The 22,315-nt window shown below is 35.2% G+C and overlaps 1 protein-coding gene across 1 annotated transcript in view; it reads right to left on the bottom strand.

The window, feature by feature from the left end:
- The window catches only part of ARID2 (AT-rich interaction domain 2), a 164,814-nt gene that overhangs the window by 34,085 nt on the left and 108,414 nt on the right, over nucleotides 1–22,315 (bottom strand). Inside the window, exons 12-16 of the mRNA XM_032347964.1 lie at nucleotides 18,695–18,776; nucleotides 16,636–16,770; nucleotides 15,806–16,002; nucleotides 12,673–15,536; nucleotides 4,141–4,289 (exon numbers count right to left, since the gene is read on the bottom strand). Coding sequence (XP_032203855.1) covers nucleotides 4,141–4,289; nucleotides 12,673–15,536; nucleotides 15,806–16,002; nucleotides 16,636–16,770; nucleotides 18,695–18,776 — 3,427 coding nt within the window. The remainder of the gene's footprint in view (nucleotides 1–4,140; nucleotides 4,290–12,672; nucleotides 15,537–15,805; nucleotides 16,003–16,635; nucleotides 16,771–18,694; nucleotides 18,777–22,315) is intronic.

Here is a 22,315-nt window from a genome sequence, read left to right as displayed (position 1 = left end):
TATAAGACTTTATGATAGCAACAACAACAACAACAACAAAAAGAGCCACAGGTAGCAGTAAATTCTACAATTAATGTATGTGAAGAAAACTTTCAAACTGTTCTGGGGTAGAAAAGACTATAATACCATAAGCTGATACCTTTTTTTTTTATAAGGGAAGAAATAACACTGAAAAGACAAACACTACCAAAAAATTCATTAATAGCAATTATAACAAGGACAACTGGGTGGCTCAGTAGGTTAAGCATCTGCCTTTGGTTCAGGTCACTGATCCCAGGGTCCTGGGACTGAGTCCCATATTGGGCTCCTTGCTCAGTATGGAGCTTGCTTCTCCCTCTGCTTGCTGCTCCCCTGTTTGTGTTCTCTCTCTGACAAATTTTAAAAAAAAATCTTAAAAAAAAAAAAAAAAGCAATTACAATGAAAATGCCAACATGCTTTTTTTTGGATCTCTAGAAACATTCTAAAGTTCATTTGAAAGTATAAGTATCTGTACATGTACCAACTCTAATTTCAAAATCTAGCAAAGTGCTTGGGATAAGTGCTTGAAAAAAAATTGAGAAACACCCTGAAAAAGAAAAATTAGGAGAGGAATCTTGCCATATCCAACATTAAAAGTTAAACTGATGGTATAATAAGGACAGAGACCAGGGGGATAACAAGTAATACAGAAATAGACAAAGCATACAGGAATTTAATATTATAACAAGGGTAGAAATTCAAACACTTAAGGAAAAGATAAACACCAATATGTTAGCCATTTGGAAAAAATAAAGCTAGATTCATACTTTATACATAAAACTAAATTACAGATCTATCAAAAAGTTAAAAAATTAAAGTAGTAGAAGGCAACAAAAAGTGTATGATGCAATCTAAGAATTGAGAAGCTCCTCCTAAGCATGAAATAAAAACCATGAGTTTTTCTAGTCTGTCACTAAAACATCTAGCTAGAACAATAACAAACTTAATTAAATACAATGGATACTCCCTGGAACTTAGACTAAATACCATTTCCCATTAAAAGCCCTCCTTGGAGAAATTTGATGCCATGTGTGCAGCAGGAACATTTTGTCTAACAGAGAGCAAGGAAACTACTAAAGACATATTAAGATCACTGATACTAAGATCAACCAAAGGAACAGGGAACCAGCATGAAGGCCTCTACTTGTTAAAGATGGGATGATTCAAACACCAAGAAATAGTAACTTGAATGGACTAAAATACTTCAAATATTTTTAAATTCATAAGTTCATTTATAATGACACTGAAAACATCATAAGTTCATTTATAGCGAAACTGAAAACAAAAACAAACAGAATCCAAACTCCATGGGACACCTTTGAAGAATACAAGTAAATAATGCAATGTTTTGAAAACTGGTAAGCAAGAGCTATCATAAATAACCTATCTAGCCTTTTCTCTAGGAACTTACTATGCCTCAGAGAAACCAAAAAGTTGGTAAGAGGGGAACTTTTACATTTTACAACTCTTAGTGAAATGACAGATTTAGGTGATTATCCTCAATGGTTGTTGACATCACAAAAAAAGAGACAAGATATTACATATCTCCTGATAGAAGTACACAATGCCAATTCTAAAACTCTCTTCATAAAACTCAAACAATTGAGAGAAAAGGAGCAGAGGGATAGAGAATCTGAAGCCGACTCTGCGCCAAGTAAGTACAAGCCCACCGAGATCACAACCAGAGTGGCTGCCTAACAGACTAAGCCACCCAGGAGCTCCTGTACTGAAACTTTTCTAACCATCTCAGCATTGCATTAACTGTCCACTATGCTGCCAACTACCTCTTTATAGCACTTATTTATACCACAAGTTTGTTTTTGGTGTGCTTCTATAGAAGCTGAAAACGATCTTTTTTATTTCTAACTCCTACCACATACACCCTCCTAGAGGGTACTCAGTAAATATTTGCAGAATCAAATTGAGATTGCAGCATCTAAACCTGGCTTTAAAAAGTGACAAGCTCTAGGAAGCCTTGCTGAGTCTTATTCAAAAGACTTTCAAAGAGGAGGCACAGATCAAATCTTGTAGCAAGATGGGAAATCATGTCGTGCATTTAGGCATTTAGGCTCATGAACTCCAGCAACTTTTTTTTCTTGATATACTATAAGTACTTCATCTAAAGCAACTATTCCCAAACTTTTTAGTCAACAAACAGTATTAGGTGACTATCTATTCCATTAGCTTCCATTTGCATGAAAAGACAAAACAAAAATCTAAAAAAAGTAAAGATTACAGTTGACTTTGGTGAAAAACCTTTCAAATTAACTTACAACATAAACAAAACAAAGGTCAAAATAAACAAATAAAAGAAATAATCAAAGACCACTGAAAGCACTGACTTGTGCTAAACTACCTTTTGACAGTCTTACACTATAATCTAATACACAAATGCCTATACTATACACATATACAACTGGAAATGATAGTTACCTTTACTAACATGATAGAACCTTATTCATTTTTTTAATTGGGGAAAAAAAACCCCAGCAAAAACCCACAAGTAGAGACCTGACAAAATGATTTCATGACACCACTACTGGGTCGAGATTTAAAGTTTGATGAACACTGTCCAAAGTTGTACACACTATTTATAATCCCCTACTCTAACCCTCCTACACTGTTGGTGGGAATGCAAGCTGGTCCAGCCACTCTGGAAAACAGCATGGAGGTTCCTCAAAAAGTTGAAAATAGAGCTACCTTATGACCCAGCAACTGCACTACTGGGTATTTACCCTAAAGATACAAATGTAGTGATCTGAAGGGGTATGTGCACCCGAACCTTTATAGCAGCAATGTTCACAATAGCCAAACTATGGAAAGAACCTGGATGTCCATCAACAGATGAATGGATAAAGAAGATATGGGAGATATATATATATACACTATGCAGCCATGAAAAGAAATTAAATCTTGCCATTTGCAACAATGTGGATGGAACTAGAAGGTATTATGCTGAGCAAAATAAGTCAATCAGAGAAAGACAATTATCATATGATCTCCCTGATATGAGGAAGTTGAGAGGCAACGTTGGGGGTTTGGGGGGTAGGAAAGAAATAAATGAAACAAGATGGGATTGGGAGGGAGACAAACCATAAGAGACTCTTAATCTCACAAAACAAACTGAGGGTTGCTGGGAGTATGGGGGTAGGGGAAGGTGGTTGGGTTATGGACATTAGGGAAGGTATGTGCTATGGTGAGTGCTGTGAAGTGTGTAAACCTGGAGATTCACAGACCTATACCCTGGGGCTAATAATACATTATATGTTAATAAAAAATAAAAAAATAGAAAAAACAATCCCCTACTCTACAGTTATAGCCACAACCCCACAACAAACCACGATATGAAGTTTAAGTAAAAGTACGTCTGTAGTATATCATAAAAATCATGAACAGCAAATATAATTTTTAAGGAATATGATAATTACTGCTCTCAGTTAAAGTGAAATAGATCTTTGATATCCAAAAAAATGAAGGGTATTATGTCTATTAAGACAAGTGCCTTAGTCCTAGACCTCTAAAAAGTGACAAAACAAAGGGTCTTGGCTGAGAACTGTTAAAGAACTATCTTATTTTAACCAACATTATTTGCAAGCATTTCGTAAGAAAGCCCTGTTTTAATAAGTTCAATCGTACTCACTGTTCATCTTAGTTATTAAATGGTGGGATGGTATGGCTTTAGAAATAATTTTCATGGGGTGTCCAACCCAAACTCAAATTTAAGACATTAGTCTTCCTAACAGATTATTATCTTTAAGTTGCTACAAAAATTTGATAGCTACCACCAACTTTGAGTTACTTTAAAAACCCTATCTCTTTTCATAGCCAAATATCAAATCAAACACTTAGCTGATTTTCTTTTGTTAAAAACTAATACTGAGATGCATTCTCCAATAACCTACCATTAGGCAATGAAGCTCTTTTTACCATTTATATAAATTTTTTAGCTCAGGTGCCACTGGACCTGTATCAACATCCCTCCTAACAGGAAGTATTTTTGCTAAAAGATTTCAGTGGTTTCAAAAAAAATTTTTCATAAAAGTAGAGATGAGAGAAATGTAGATATAAAAGCATTCCAGAACAAAGAGCATTTATGCGTATCAAATAAAATTTCCATTTACTTTTTACAAGACTGCCACAGACACATGAAGTTGTGTCCAGGTTTTCTCACTGGATCCCCTTGTTGACTAGATGCACTGAATGGAGAAGGCTGGGAAGTGTTAGGCTGGCTCTGCACTTGCACAGCTGGTGAAGGCGTCATAGGAGTGTTCTGTGAAAAAACACAACCACGCAGTTTGTGAGATGACACTGAAAGACATTCATATTTTATAGTATAGGCATAAATGATTTTAATGACAATTATGATTACATTGCTGTTATGCACTTTTAACACAGAATTTACATTTGTAGTTAGTAAATATTTCTTAAAAATTCTTTAAAAAAGATAATTATTTTTATAAAAATAATTAGGAAAGATTCTTTTATTTCATATGAGCCACAAAGGCAAGATCACATTGTTAATGTTACAGGACATAAATTATTTAGAATTAAGAAATTTTAGATCAATAAATTAGGCAGAAACAAAACTATAGATTAAAATGAGGAATAAATCTACTATAAATCACTCACTGATTTACTTACACACATTCTGCACAAGAACGAATCAATTGCAAATTAATCTTTCTTTGTATATATTTCCTTTCAGATTTTTTAATGACTACAACATAAAACAATCATAGCAAAACGCAAAGAAAATTTCTGATGTTAAAAATGAAGTAACTAGAAGTAGAATGTTATAAATATTATTTTATAGTAAGCCGTTTTTAACAACTTTAGTCTTTAAAGTTGTTCAGTTTCAGCTTTTGATGGACAATACAAGTAAAAGAATTCTAATTCCAATTCTAATTCAGAAGTCTTTTAAATATAAGCTATATTTTCTTCTTCTGTAGCCTATCCCTTTCTCTCTGAAAAACACGTAATTATAATATGGCTTAAAACAATTTGAGGCAAAATACTTTCTTTGAACCTTATCTCAGATTTTATTCATAACGTATCACAAAGGGAAAAATAATAATGAATTTCTCATATAGAAATGGTAGCACACCATTTTCAAAGCATTGTTTAATGGCAATAAATTTAAACTCTGGAAAAATATTAAATATACTCATTCACTTATAAGGTAATATTGGAAATAGTTGGACAAAACTAGTTAAAAATTTCTGCAAACATCAGATTAAAATCCGTAATAATTAGAAAAAAAGACATTAAGCTATAAGGCTAGAGCATAAAAATGAAAAAAGAGAATAAAATGCTGAAAAAAAGTTTAGAAATGAGAAATCCTAGGACTCTTTGAGTTCCAAGCTCTAAGAAAAAGAAAATCTATTTTTGGGATATGATTGAAGTTGTTTTCATAATAGGATCTGGTCCCACACTTAAGATTTTATAATATGGTCAGTGAGAAAACATATACATGCATATGCATGCATGAAAAACAGGTGCCATGGATAGGGTGGACTTTTTAGCTTGACACACCAGTACTCAAACTTTCAATTTGCCTTTTAACTAGTTAAGTGACTCAGGGCAATCTCTTTAACCTCTGTGATCCTCAGTTTTGTCATCTGTAAACTATTAAGTAATGAAATCTTAACATAAGGGATTGTTTGAAGACTAGAGAAACTACAGATGAAGAGCCTAGTTCTAGATTCTCAACAAATGGCAACATATATGCTAGAAGTCCAAATAGATACGGGAAACTAAACTTTGGAGGAAAGATAATGAATGAGTCTGCTTTGGGGACAGTAAAATGTCTATTAATATAAGTTAATGCTGGAAACACGGATCTGACAATCATTCTCCTGGGAATTCTTAAAGCCATAAAAACTGATGCTGAGAAAGCAGACAAAAGAAAAAAAAAAGGATCAGAGACAAAGGAATGGAAGGTACCATTAGAATTAGTCTATTTATCAAAAGAATTACTGAAATTATTTTCCTGAAATGAAAATATTGCAATAAAAATCCAAGAAATTCTAATAAGGGAAGTAACCAAGAGAATCAGTTTCAGCCAAATACATATATTAGAGAGTAACAAGTTACAAATATCCCAGAATTTTAATTAAAGGGTAAATTTGCCAGAAGCATCAAATTCCCTCAGAATGAATCTTCTGGTTCCCTTTTCTATTACCATTTAAATTAGGTACTTTATTGAATATCTTGTTATGTATTTGTAATTAAGCTTATTTTTATTTTCAAAAGTGCTAACAAGTCTTTAACCTATTTTTTTTTTTTCATTGTGGAACTCTTATTTGGTGTTGCATAAAAAATTTAACAAATAATCACAAGGTATTTTGACCCCAAATGTGAATGAGGGATATGGCAAGGATGACTGAAATTAATCTAAGTTGTTAAATTAATAATGAATAAAGACACATTAACCAAATGCAACATGTAAAAACTTGTGGATCTTAATTCAAACGAGCTGTTTAAAAAAACCAAACCCACGTTGTTTTTAAAAGACAACTAGAGAACAATGAACTGGGTGTGAGATAATATTAAACACACTGTTATTTCTGCTAGATGTGATTTGGTACTGGAGAGAGAGATAGATCTAAATAGTTAAAAGTACTTAACTATTAGAGAAATAGATTCTGATTTACTGGCAAAATGAAATAATGTTTGATACTTGTTTTAAGGTACTCCAAGAAAAAAAATGATTGTGAAGAACAGATGAAACTAAAAAGGCAAATGGTAATAATATTTAAATCTAGGTGACAGAAACATGAAGACTTCTTGGCTCTACTTTTGTATATGTTGGAAAAAATTTTACAATAAAAAATAAACAAGTGACAGAATGATAAAAAGAATTAAATAGATCTAAATATAACACTGAAACAAAAAGAGTTAAAGTATTTTTAAAAAATTTTTTGTTTATTATTTGAGATAGAGAATAGCAAGAGAGAGCACGAACAGAGGGTGGGGAGAGGGAGAAACAGGTTTCCCACTGAGCAGGGAACCCATAGTGGGGCTTGATCCCAGAACCCTGGGGATCATGACCTGAGCCAAAGGCAGACACTTAACCAACTCAGCCACCCAGACACCCCAAGAATTAAAGTACTTATAGAATATACCAAATGAGAAATTCTAAGACTCATATTTCCTTTGACAAAAGGAGTGAATATTTTTAGGTTTCCTCTTGTTATTAAAAAAATTACACATTCGTGAGGTGCCTGTGTGGCTCAGTTAGTTAATCATCCTACTCTTGATTCTGGCTCAAGTCATGATCTCAGGGTCATGAGATCCAACCCAGCGATGGGCTCTGCATTCTGCACTCTGCACTCAGCACAGAGTCTGCTTAAAAGTTCCATTCTCCCTCTCCCTTTGCCCCTCCCCCAATAAACAAACAAACAAATAAATATCAATTAATTAATAAAAAGAATTAGGTCTTTTACATGATAGTGCAAAATAAATTTCTTTTGGGCTATATGTTTACTTTTTCTTAACCTTATTATTATTTTTTTAAATTTATTTGATAGAGAGAGAGAGTGTACAAGCAGGGGGAGTGGCAGGCAGAGGGAAAGGAAGAAGCAGACTCCCCGCCGAGCAGGGAGCCTGATGCGGTGCTTGATCCCAGGAACCTGAGATCATGACCAGAGCCGGAGGCAGAGTCTAAACCCACTGAGCCACCCAGGCGTCCTAGGCTCAGTTTTTTACCATGAATTGCTTGATCATCAGCCATAACCCTAACTCAAGTGTAAATGTAAAAGTAGGTTTCAAGGTCATAGTTTTTGGAATGATCCCTCTTGAGGAATATTCTCTATCATCTACTCTATTGAGGAAGAGCTTTTTTTTTTTTTAATGTTACAGGTTTTGGGGTCCCCCCCCAAATCAAAGCCACAAATCCAGCAGTGAGTGACCAAAAAGTAAAATTACACAAAGGATGCAAAATAACTATGTGATTTATTCTGCAATGTAGAACTAACTGAAAAAGTTAATGCAGCAGTTTTATTATTGCCTTGCTTTCTTCTATTATCTTTTCAAGATGATACTTTCTTTGATCATCTTTTCAATAGTAAATTATGGCTAAAAATTCTAGATCAGTGATAACTTTTAAGATTTATTTATTTACTTGAGAGAGAGAGAGAAACCACAAAAGCAGGGGTAGGGACAGAAGGAAAGAGAAAGAATCCTCAAGCAGACTCGTCCATGAGCACAGAGCCCTGAGATCATGACCTGAGCTGAAATCAAGAGTTGGATGCTTAACTGACTGAACCACCCAGGTGGCCCTAGAGTGATAACATTTTCTGATATAAGACTTGGGATTTGAGGCTCTTAAACCCTTATGTTCTTAGTAATAAACTTTAAAAACCTTAGAAAGATAAAAATTTAAACACTTTATGTTAGAAAGATACAAATTCATAATCTATTCTCAAAATAAATTCTTTGCTAGGTAGTAATGAAACAGTTTGTTCAATTCTAGCTACAGATTTTGAAAGCCACTTATAAAATAGAACTGACTTAAGATAAATAGGATGACAAATAAACCAGACACCTTGACACCTCGGACCTACTCGAAGGAACTGACAAAGTATATTCTAAAACACAGGCGAGGAAGGAGAGATACTCTGAAGCAGTTATAAGGAACAAAAATTAGATTTACTCTGTGAAATAAAAGTATTTATACTTAGTCTAAATGTATAGATCTTTTGAGAATAGAATTAAGACAATTACAGGAATCACTGGAAAAGAGATCTTTGTGAGTGTGGGAAAGTAACTTCAATTTTTAAAAATGAGAGTTTGGGACAAGATAATATCTAAGATTCTTTCTGCTCTTACATTCCCTCATGTTTTTAAACTACCAAGTTTTTTACTCTTACAAAGTATATAACCTAGATAATCAATACATACCAAGACTGGCTTATAAGGATACACTAAAATGCAAAAACAATTATTATGTTTAGTGGTAATGCCTTTCTCAGTTTTTACGATGTACTACAATCTGCTACTACTCCACAATTTAAGCAGTAGTACTCTTAACAAAATATTGAAATGATAATTCCTGGGGTTCTTGTTATAAAACGATCTTGGCTATGACTAAATGCTGCCCCCTTGAGGCTACAGATCTGCATTCTGATGGGTTGAATAACTTCAAGCTCTTTATCAAAGAAAGGAAGGGACCAGGAAGATACCAAAATTCAGTGTGACACAGAACCATATTAGCAATGGTTCAATAGAATTGAGGAAAAGCACATATAAAACACCTTAAGTAAATACATCCTTAAGTAAACTACTTTTATATACAAGAATTTAGCATGTCTTCAGATCATGCGATTAACACCTATTGTTCTGTTCAACATGTGTTTTACATGTTCCTGAAAAAGGCAAACCTTTAGGTAAATATTTATAATTACTTTTCTTTTTTTATTCATTTTTTTTTATGTGCCAAACTAGCTTTATGCCTTCAGAAGATACCAATTCATGAATAGTTATCCTATAACTTACAAATACAACAGACTAAAATAAACAGCTACAAATAAAGAAGTTTGCCTTGAAATAGGTAAAATTTATTTTGTATCTATATGAATTATGCAGCTAAATACTATTTAAACACAAATCTGCAGTTATGTCATTAACTTTCATAATCTTTCTTCTTTTCTGCTGCTAATTTTTTTCTGTAATTAAATTAATATAGCTGATTAATTAGATTGAAAGGGAACAAAACTGAGAAAAGAAACATGAAAGAACAATGGTAGTAGGATTACCTGTTGCCTCTTCTCAGCAGGGACTTCTCCCTGCAGTCTTTCTAGCCCTGAACATTCTGCAAATCTAAAAGTCCCTCCTTGGGTTCCAGGTACCTCCTTAACATCCCCAGACCCCTTGAAATGGGAGAAATAACAAGGTTTTGCTGAAAAGTCACATTTTAAAATCCTCTATTTCATCTACTCCTTTAAGGTACCAATTCAAATAGTGAATAAAATGTGTTAAATCAAGGTCCATATAAAAGAAATCTGAAGAATCTAGGTAACAGTGGAAATGGTTTTCTATTAGTAGGCTCTTAAGAAGACCAACAGCTGACCCTTCAAAGGAAATTTATGATCCCATCCTAAACAGTTGGCCTTTATAGGTACTTTATTCCCTATATATGAAGGTAAAATACAGCTGTACTATTACTGAGTGCCTAACTATCTAGCAGTCACCATGTTAAGTGCTACACGTAAGAATCCCAGTTTTTAATTCTCTCACAGACACCATGCATGCTATCTCTTTTTCCTTGCAAAAATTTAAATTTCTACCTGCCAACCAAACACTAATTTTAAAAATAAGGAATGTAGCCATTTAAATAAACTATACTCTTTGGGACAATACATATTAAAGAACACATTTTTTAAAAGTATTTTTTTTTATTTTAACACATTTAATAAATAATATATATGTAAATAAAATGTAGTAATTTTATGGACTGAATTAGATACATATATGTCTAATATGTAAAGAAAAAAGTTTTAGGATTAATGTCCTAAAATTATAATTTAATGCTACTCACATTCTGTAATATAATAGTTCAAATACTCAATATGTTATATATAAAATGGCTTTCTAGAACTTTTCAACAAAATCTTTTAAAATAGCGGAGAAGTGGGTTAAGAGTATGAATCTCTGTTTCAGACACACACCCAACTGGTTCAGTCCTGGAAACACATCACATTAGTTGGTGACCTTGGGTGAATTATTTTGCAGCTTGGAGCCTCATCTCTATTATAATAACAATTCTTACCTCACAGAGTTATTCCAAGGATTAAATGAGAAAATGCTTTTAGTAACAAGTTCCTAACACAGGTCCTAGTCTTCACAAGTATTATTGTTGGTTCTTTGTTACTTAAGTATCTTTAATGAATATAATCACACTGGGAAGATTAAGGACACACATAAAAATGAGGGTTGATAATTCCACAGTAATGGAGTTTTTCTCTCATTTGGCTTAGTCTATTATAACTATTTAGAAATTATAACTATTATAAGAGAATCTGAGAGGAAAAGACAGAGTGAGGAACTAATCAAGATGAATTGGGAAATCATAAATGAAGGAAAAAATATAAAAATCAACTTACTGTATGCTTACTGTATGCCACACACCATATTACTTTAAAAATTTTTTACTGTGTTTAATAAATGAAAAAAAAAAAACTCAACTTACAGCAGTCTGAGGAAAATTGATGTAGTATTTTTTGCTAAAACTCAGTAATAATCATTGCCATGTACACATCAACTAAAGAATACTCAACCCACTTAGGTACCTTGCAATAAAAATAAATCTAAGCAATACAGTACTAATGTATGAATTAAAATCTCATTATGTCCCCAACAGCACCATCCAGTTTTATCCACTCACATGAAAAAAGAGGCACATGAGTGGATGAACTGTTATGAAGCAAGGGATTCTTTTTTCTTTCATCTTTCATTTTGCTGCCCCCCTCCACCCCCAGATTTGGTACTAATGCCAGCAATGACCATAGATCTGCTCTAAACACCAAAAGCATGGAGAAGAAACCAAAGTCAGAAGAGTGCTAGCAGAGTTGGCAATAGTCACAGAAGGTTCTGGCTATGCAGGACTTAGGAAAGAGAAAGAAAAAAAAGTCATCCAGAAAATAAGGTTAAAACTAGTAAACCCCTAGTTTCAGTGGAAACGGCACACAAGATTGACCTTAAAATCTTTACAGGTAGAATGAATCCTCAATTCAGTAGCACTAATCCTAGAAAACACTTCTATTGACTACAGGGTACAACAGAGATTGGATAGAAGAATATTAAAGAGGGGATAACAGAAACCTGACTGGAGGGCAAAGCAGTAAAGAAACACAAAACCAAGAATATCAGAATAGCTGAAAGAAACTGAAATTATAATAGTCTTTTAAGAACCAAGGCAACTAAGTCAATATAGAAGTATAACAGGAAAACACCTGATAAAGGACTTATGGGATTCATCTTTTTTTATAAAAGAGTGGTGAAAAGAGCCACAAAAACATACTCCTGTCAAAATCAAGTACAGAATCTCCCTTTTGAAGTGCTCTTAGTATATCCCCCTCCACCCAAAGGTGACCAAGGAGACTGACTTATATTTAAAAAATTCTCCAAGAGATGTCAGATTAGCAAGTATTCCTCTATCTTGGGTCTACAAAATTACTAATTTGGGTCAATAACATAATTTTTTTTTAAAAAAAGATTATTTATTTATTTATTTTGACAGAGAGAGAGAGAAATCACAAGTAGGGAGAGAGGCAGGCAGAGAGAGAGAGAGAGGAGGAAGCAGGCTCCCCTCGGAGCAGAGAGCCCGACATGGGGCTCGATCCCAGGATCCTGGGATCATGACCTGAGCCGAAGGCAGAGGCTAAACCCACTGAGCCACCCAGGCGCCCCCAATAACAGAATTTTAAAGATTCTTTAAACCATGTGCTAAAGTCAACAATTGAGAACTGTTTAATATTACAAAAAAAAAACAAAACAAACACTGAAAAACAGGAGCTGGAGAGCCCGAGTACACTGGTGAGCTGACACAATTACCTTTTTCAAGATAAGGTGTCGAACAACAGTGGACAGTCCCCTACAATCCTATTTACAAGTGAGAACTCTTTAAGAGAAACGTTGAGAGCAGGGTGACTTACCTGTGGGACCACATTCTGTACGTATGGCGGCGGGTGCTGCTGCTTTTGCTGAACAGCACTTTCTATTGCTACTTTAGCTACAGTGCTTGGATCTGCTCCCGCCGGCACAGCAACCATTGTTGCACTGCAGCCAGCATTGTTGGGGTCACTGATTGTAACAATTCTAACTCCTACTTTATTTGGAATTCCTGCGACTGTTTCCCTATCAGTATCCTCTGCCGGCCGCTTTACAGTTTTGCATTCTGCTGTGCCATTTGTAGACCGAACGTCAGATGATAGGGCAGGAGAATGGGACACTCTTGATCCTGAGTGGGGAACTGCTATGATTTGATGCCCCTGTATAACAGAGGTTGTAGAATGCGGTGAGACAACTACACTTGGGCGTTGCTGAGGCACATCTGAATTCAAACTTGAAGCTAGAGGTCCATTAGGCAAGTCAGTACCACTAAACTGCTGTGTTGCCACATTTGGAGCCTCCTGTATACTGCTCACAGATGGTGAACCACCCAAAGTTAATATAGGTCCATTTGAAATTCTTTCTAGTTGATCACCTTTGGCAGTATCTTGCTGAGTGGCATCTAAAGTCCCTTGTGGTTCCACTGGAGATATCTCACCATTTCCTACATGATTGGAAGTTTTGTGATTTGGAATGTTTTTGCTTAAATGAGAACCATCTCCCTTATCAAAATCACAGATTCCATTAACTAGAGGTTTTTTCAAATCACTTTTGATATCCGGCATATCCATTTGTTCTGAGTTCTGTTTTCCAGATGTTCCATTCTCACCTAATTCTAATGATGGCCCATTACTGATTAGTGAGCACTGATTAGCCTCACTTTGAATTTTCCCTGAGTTTGAAGGAGGTAGACTTGAGTCACTGTACTTTCTCCCATTTAAAAGACTTCCCACCTGCATTTCATTTTCCTTTGTATCCCCATTGCTGGTGTTCGTGGTTCCTCGTCGGCAGGACGGGTTCTCCATGACTTCAATTTTACGTTCATGAACATGTAAACCTGTTGCTTCTTTTGCTTCCTCCTCCTTTTGGCAAATGATCTTATCACCTTTGAATGGGGGAGTAGCAGTAGTACAGGATGATTGTCCAGCTGGAGATGTCTGAGTGGCTGGAAGTGTTTGCACCTGAAGTCCAACTCCTGTTTGCGTCCCACTCATGGTAATTCCTGCTGGAGCAATGAGCTGAGTTGCATTTCCCTGACTCACAGTTGCAGTTGCAAAACTTGTATTTGGCACAACTGTTATGGTTACCTGGTTGCCAGAAGTCCCTTGGAAAATGGTTGCTGGGCTGTTCGAAATCAGTGGGCCTGGCAATATTTGTAAGTTCGAGATGGGCACAGTTTGCACTCCCCCTGTGGGTGGCATTGCACTTTGGACCAACTGAACGTTTTGCTGCCCAACCAATAGCTGCTGAGCTGAAGATTGCCCCTGCACTCCAAAACCTGCTGCTTGGTTATTGGCCACCTGGTATACCACCTGAGGGCTAGGAGCTCTTGCATTATTAGGGGGAGGAATCTGTGGCGCTGGGAGAATTAGCTTACCACCCGGCGTCGAAGGACCACGCTTTGGAAGCAGCAGCTGTTTTATCAGACTTGATTCACCAGAAGCAGGCTGACCAACGCCCGCATTTGCCTGCTGTGGTTGAACTTGCATCTGTACTTGTTGGGGCTGCTGAACCTGTACTTGTACCTGTTGTGGTGAGGGTGCTGGTGAATGCTGCTGCTGTTGCTGCCTTTTCACAGATAGCATCTGACTGACAGTAGGAGGTGGTCCCTGTGATTGAGGGGTGGAAGAAGATGGCATGGCAGTAGGGACTTGGTTATTAGTAGCTGGGACAGGTGATGGTGAGGAAGATGGAGTTATGTTTGGTTGCCCAGTTAGCTGAACTGTCTGACCAGCTGGAAGAGCTCCTGGATTAGCAAGAACAATTTGGTGAATGGCTGGTGCATAAGTCTGACCTTGTTGAGCTGGCTGGCTTACAATCACTACACTTTGTTGGGCTGGCTGCTGTGGTTGTTGAATGGGCTGTTGTACCACCGTTGATGAAACTTGCTGAGAAGGGAGAGGTTTTGGTGCAATGTTCTGAAACCCTACCCTTGAGGGTTGTGGACTTGGGACACCCGCAATGGTAACCATTTGTCCTGTAGCTACCTGAAAATTCTGTACTGAAGTTGCTGAGACAATATTGGATGCGGAAGTTGTCACATACTGTGAAGGTGCTATGATAACAGTGTCTTGCGGCTGGCTACCAGCAGATGTCTGTTGAGATGAAGTTTGCACAGGCTGGGGTGATGTGGTGATTAACTGTTGACCCTGTGAAACTGTAGAAGTACATGCTGGTATGTTCTGTACTCTGCCAAATATATGACTCTGTGGGACAGCTTGCTGAATTACTGTCACGGGAGTGCCAGAAGGTATCTGTCCTGGTACCACTGTGTGTAATGGAGACTGTTGTGGAATTACGGATGGATGATGAAGCAATGTCTGGGAATTTACAACTGTAACAGGCTGTGGCCCTGTACTGTGATTCTGAACCACAGAACTCTGAGCAGCTCCTCCTCCCACAGCAATGCTAACAGGAACTGCTGTCTGGGATATAGAATTCTGGATTACTGTAGCCTTAACGACCTCACAAGGAACTGGAGCTTTGTTCTGAATGACAGTCACTGGAGCATTTTGTTGCTGGTGGGTATGAACTGCAGGATTTGGTGGAATTCTTGAAACAGTCTGTGCCACAGTATGAACACCTTGTACTGGAAAAGACATTTGTGTTGCAGTCAAATTTGAAGACTGGCTGGTAACAGAAGACCTCTGAAAATGGTTTCCTACAGTTTGTGGTCCATGAGGAATTCCTGAAAAAAGGAGGGAAAAAGTCAAAATTCATAATGAAATGACTGAAAACTGCATATAGGCATTGTATTAGTTAATACAAGAAAAAATTACTTTAAGAAATTAACATCTAACAACTTTGCATCATATTAAATACGGTAAAAGTAACAGAATAAGCAAAATATGCTACTGGAAACATAAAGGAAAATTATACATTTTAAATTTATAAAATATACAGTTTCATTTTGCTTTTTTGTTAAATTAGATATATTTAAAACTCAAAAATTAATACCTGCAGGTGAAGGACTTGGAGATACATCAGGAACAGAATCAACACGAACAACAGGAGTAGAAACTGGTTGCTGCTGATAGTACATCTGAATGGGAAGTGGTATAGCCCTCCGTTTTACTCCCACGACATGAATATGTGCCTGCCCGTTGCTACTGGAATCCTCCACTCTCTTCACTGTATGGTTTGGAAAGACCGTTCTGTAAAGTACACACATACTTAGTTTTCTTAACTAGCACACAAGCAAAAAACAGACTTCTAACAATGTTTACATGAACAGCAGTAGTATATTTACTACTACAAATGTACGAACCAGTATGATTCATACAGTTCTATTCTGCAAAGGTGGGAAGCAAGGAAAAAATATAAAACACCAGTTCTCCAATTTTAAAAATCATTATATATTAACATTGTTAGGTTTTTAAAAAGTTTATACCCTAGATAATTAACAAAAAAGCTGCATCTAGGTAGTGTCTATTTTATGAACTTTGCATAATACCAAAAGCCTCGATATTTGAAGAGTATTAGTTACAGACTATTATTCAAGATTTAAAAGGACAAAAGTCATGTCTTTAACACAATAAAGTGGGTAGAAAAAAGTTTCTCCCTTCTCTTTCTTTGATAAGCCTCATACTGTTCAAACACAAATACCAGGTTTGATTTCCAAAATCCCCTTGTATTTGAATTTCTATCTCACAACAACCTAGCCAAGATGAAACTTCAAGTAGCAGAAACATTTCAAATTAGACAAATGGTTGGTATTTTCTCTAAAGAGCAAGAGATGTTCATGATATGGATTAACTTTGTTTAAAGTTAACTACTATGCATCCTACCTAAGACATTTATAAAATCCAGTTGAAGTTAGGATTCCACCACGAGCTAATTTACTGCATGTTGAGAGGTACTCAGAATACATTTCTGCTCGAGAGACAGAACAATCTGGATTTACTTCAAAATGAGCATTTAGCCTAAAAAAAAGAAAAATAAATGGCATTATGCAGTATATTATAGGAGAGTTCATACTAAATATAGTAAAACCATTTGAAGGCAATGTATTATAAAATAATATTTATGCCTGTTTATCAAATGTCACTATCATGTTATTAGCGAAAATGCATGCTAGGTTTTAGACTGATGAAACTAAACAAAAGGAGATTGACCACTTAATCACATTTATTTTAGTATTAAAAAAATCATTAACAACAAATATAAAAACTATATTCACACCCCAGTGAGAACTGGGTTGGTCTGTTGGCAACAAATATTCTACAACAATTAAGTTTCATTCAATCAATATCTACTAAATTTCCTGTCTTGCAATAATTAAAATATAATAGAAATTCCCAATGATGAGCTATTTCCATTGGAGACGTGGAAAATGGAAGAAAAACTGAACTAAAATTAAACTTTTGTTGTCTCTTCGAGCAAATCCCTTAAGAAAAAAAACTTACCTAAGCTTTCAACTACTCTTTAAGACAATCATACTTCTCCCACACCTCACACTTTCATTCCCCCATTTCAGAAATTTCTATTCATAATGCAGTACAAATTAATTCAAACTTCAGTTTGTCTTTTTCATACAGTGACTTCCATCTATATCAGTTAGGACTGGAGGCCGAATATCATCATAGGATTCTTTTCTAGGACTTACTATACATGTAACAGGCCAACTTATAGCTGTTTATATAAACTGAATCAAATAATACTTATGATTATTTAATTTTAAAATGATTCTCTCCCTCCTCACTAGAACTAGCAGAAATGTACAAATGGGCTTTAGAAGACTAAATCCATACCTAAGACACACACACACATTTTACTGTGCATGTGGTACATACTTTTTCCAACTTTCATAATTCTTTGAGTACTGAGTTTTCAAAAGGCTTAGATACAAAAACTTTTTTTGGTTTTAATGTAGAAGATAGACATTTCCAAGTATTACTGGAAGTGATTCATTAAGTATAAGGTATAAAAATATATAAGGTGAGGAAAAAGAAAATAATTAGAGATATTTAAAACCATACACCTGATTTTAAGTGAAGTGGAAAAGTCTAGAGAAAACTGCCACAGGAACAAAGACATGAAAGTACCAAAAATATGGAACACAGAATGACAGGAACATGGAATGGGAGACAAATCATGTTAGAGAATGGGAGAAAAGGGATCAGAGAAAGAAAATTTTTAAAGTAATACATCATCAGAAAGTGATCTTTTCTATTCAATCTATTAATCTTCTAAAGAATTTAAATTGGAATTCATAACTCTGTGGAAGCTACCATCCATGAGAAAATGAAATCTAACCAAGTCTATGGTTTATTTTTTCAGGAAGTGGCTGATATGTGACTAGTCAGTCTTCTCAATAAAATATTTTTCAAGTTGCTTATTTCCATGTAAACTCACTAGCTGTTGTATCATTTAACTCATTTCCCCCTATTACTCTGAAAAAAGAAAAATTAACTATCAATGAACAAGAAGTATTGCTTGTGATGAAAAAGAAGAGACATTTAACAACAAAATCTGTTTTATTTTTTTAAAGACAGTCCAGTTCAGTTTTAATAAAATATTAATTTAAGAAATAAAAATCCTGTAATCTGACAAATTCTATTTTCTACAAAGTCAAAGATAACGTTTTAACACAAATTTTACTCTGAAAAGAAGTTAAATGGTGTAATTTAATTCTGGAGATTCTGATGAACATATTTTTCTTTTAAATTATTCTAAAATGCAGGGGAAATGATTTTACATTGTCCATTCTCTGTATAAATGATATTCTACTCTTACTAAAAAGAAATACAGAATAAAACATTCTGGATGACTGTTGAAATACATTTCCTTTTCTCTTTTGCTTTGTTCTTCCCAAGGATAAAGCCTTAATAGAAATAAACCACTTACCACTGACAAGCAAACTTCTCACTATCTATTTCCACTATTCCTGGAGGTGGAGCAACATGCTGTGCTACAACTGCTCTGGAAGCTAAAGAAAAAAATACATTAGCTACATCATTTGTACACACTTAGTCACTATATGCCATTTTAGTTCATGGACACTGAAACAATTAATATTCACAAAGACTACCTTTCAAAAAGGGGTATAAACATAATGAAAATACACAAATTTGGGAAAGAAACTTAAAATGGAGCACATATCATACCAGGCACTGTCTTTGAAGCTTTATATAAACTCTTTACTATCATTCAAGTACTAACAATAATATGGATTATACAGCTAATATAAACTCTTTTTCCCATGGGTCAGATACTGAGTTAAATGCTTTATTTATATTAATTCTTCTGTGAGATGGGTACACATAAGGAAACTGAGACTCAAAGTGATTAAAATAACCAGCCCAAGGTCACACAGCGCAACGCATCAGTAAATAAGAATCAGTTTAGTTATAGAAGAAGACAGTATCAGAAATAATCACTTCACTTCTGAATTTAAAAGATTAATATTAACTCTGCAAGTGGCATATATAACACTTCTGGGAAAAGGTGAACAAAAAGTATGAACTAATTTAAAGTCCTACATTCAAGAAAGAATTTTCATAAGATTATTTTTCTGGGGGAAAAAAAATCTGTTGTAATAATAGTTTTCCAGTACACCTTTTGTCCTGAGAGAGGCAAGATGACTGGGTAAAAATGTACTAGTTATTAATCTTAAAACATATACCAATTTCTGAGATTTTACTTATGATATATTTTAAAACAATTCAAGTCCGATGAATAAGTTAGATCATCTATTATTTTCTAACAAGTGGATCAAATCTGTAGAAAAATAAATGTTTTCTTCTGCTATATATAAAAGAACTAATAAAAACATAAAAATATGATAATATACTTAGCCATATTATGATGATTTAAATATGAATCTTACATTTTTTTTTAAAGATTTTATTTATTCATTTGACACAGAGAGATCACAAGTAGGCAGAGAGGCAGGCAGAGAGAGAGAGAGGAGGAAGCAGGCTCCCCGCGGAGCAGAGAACCCGATGCGGGACTCGATCCCAGGACCCTGAGATCATGACCTGAGCCGAAGGCAGCGGCTTAACCCACTGAGCCACCCAGGCGCCCCTGAATCTTACATATTTTTAAAATTAAAAATTATACTGCTTCATCAGCATTATTTTATAGTTTTTAAACTTATAAAATGTACCCACTATTTTTCAAATAACATTTTAGCAAAGCTCAGAATCCTCAAACAGAACAAGTGTATTTCTAAAATTACTAGAACCCAAGGAGCTCCACAGCACAGTCAAATCTGTGAATGATCAAAAGCCATCCCGACTAATGTTTGATGAAACCCCAAGCTTTCACTGGGATAAAAGCTAATAGCAGTCACTTATTGAACATTTACGTTGTATTAAGCTATTTACATTTATAAAATATTCTTTGTTTTAATCTTATTTATAGGCCTAAATTTAATTATCCCCATTTTGCTAATGAAAAAAATAAAGCTCAGAGATTAACTTTACAAAGGAACACATGATGGAAATGGCAGAGCTGTATACAGCCGGGTACTGGATTTGAATCCAGGTCTGTCATATTTCAGATACATACATACTAAGACATGTTATTTCCTAACAGAACAAAATAATTACAATCAAAACTATTTTCCTGGTGCAACCCCAGCTTATCTTTTCTTCTCCTAACTTGGTAACGCCATTACAGAAAATATCCGAGCAGGGCCTTAACCCACTTGGAAATCTTCCTTGTTTTTCTTCATCAATTGTACTATGAGAGAATCTATTCGGACTGAAATCTCCTGAATCAATTAATGACCAGTTGAGTGAAATATCAGTAATTATGTTGAAATTATAAAAATTTTATGAATAATGTATAAAGAAGAATAAAGGAGCCACAATTAAATTAAGACGATAAACTGGAAACACAGAATTACTATATAAGTGGCTACAAACTGAGAAGCACTGCCCTTGGGAAAGACACCTAAAGATTCATTCCAAGTGATTCAAAGGTACTTATACTTTAAAAGGAATCAATTTCCAGGGGCACCTGGGTGGCTCAGTCGGTTGAGTATCTGAATTTTGATTCTGGATCAGGTCATGATTTCGGGGTCATGGGATTGTGGGATGAGCCCTGAGACTGAGTCCTGAGACAGGCTCAGCACTCGGCAGGGAGTTTGCTTGAGATTCTCTCTCTCCCTCTGCCTCTGTTCCCCCAACTCTCTCTCTCTCAAAATAAATAAACAAAAATCTTTAAAGGAATCACTTCCCAGATGGCTCAACTTCTGTATATACTCCTTTCTAAAACTGCTCTTCTCCCATTTTGGAACAGAAAGTCTTAACTTTCATCCATCCTTTATAGCAACGCAGGTATGGTTAAATGCATGGCTCTCAAGTAGGAATGGCTGGTTCTAGATAGAGGTCCAGCACTTACTAGCTGTGTAACCATGGGCAAGTTAATTAACCTGTCTATAAAATGGGGAAAATAAGTACACTGACCTCCTAGGTCATTATGAGGATTAGAGGAGTTTACATATAAGCCACTTAAAACAATGCCTGGCACATAGTTACCACTATATAACTGTCAGCATGATGATGATGATGATGATGATGATGATGATGACGATGACAATGATGATGATGGCGAGAGGTAAAAACCTCTAGGACACCAAAGGTAGAATTAGAATCATTAGAATCCACAAAACTTCGTTTAACCAAGGTATTATGGTAGGGGTTCCTATCTATATTTTATGATGTTTTATATATTATAGTTAAGGGCAATGTTGGGCATGAGAAAAGGAGTATTCTGGCCCTTTGGTATATTCTGAATTCAGATATAAAGTGATGACAATTTTTGCTTAATGTCCTTTGCTCCTCTATTTTCTATCTACTGTCAAAAGAAGGTGTTACTTTTGAGTCAGAATCTTGTATAAGTAAGGCACAGAAAATTTTTTTAAGAAATACTGAAGGTGGTGGCATCTTATTTCATTCAGATGACATGATCATGACTCGTTTAACTGTCTTAGAATTGTGAAGTAAGGAAGGTATCATGGGAACACCTATTAACCATACTTTCTTGGAATGAAAAATAAAGTTGGACCTTTTTTAAGTAATGAAAAGTGAGACTGATTAAAGCAAAATACTTTTGATAATGAAGACTAACTTTACCAGTTAGGTTATATGGGAGACATTTTCTGTAGCTGAATGGGAGAAATCTGCAGTTCTAAGGTTTTTACAAAAAAGTACTCAAAGCACATGATTAAAGTACCTTTTCAAAAACTGTACTGGTCTTGAATATTTCAATTTTTCTAATCGAGTGGTCCTCAAAGTATAGTCCCCTGACCTGCAGCATCAGCATCTCATGGGAACTTGTTTAGAAATTAAAATTCTCTGGTCCAGAAATTCAGGGTATGGAGCCTAGAAATCAGTGTGTGAGCCCACCAGCCAATTCTGAGGCACACTTAAGTTTGAGAACTGCTGTGTTAATATTTCTTAACTATATCAGGTTAAACATGGTGCATCTAAGCAAAAGTCAGCAGGTATATTTTACAGT

This window comes from Mustela erminea, chromosome 6 (genome assembly GCF_009829155.1).
Source record: "Mustela erminea isolate mMusErm1 chromosome 6, mMusErm1.Pri, whole genome shotgun sequence".
Classification (NCBI taxonomy): domain Eukaryota; kingdom Metazoa; phylum Chordata; class Mammalia; order Carnivora; family Mustelidae; genus Mustela; species Mustela erminea.
This window is presented reverse-complemented; position numbering and strand designations above follow the sequence as displayed.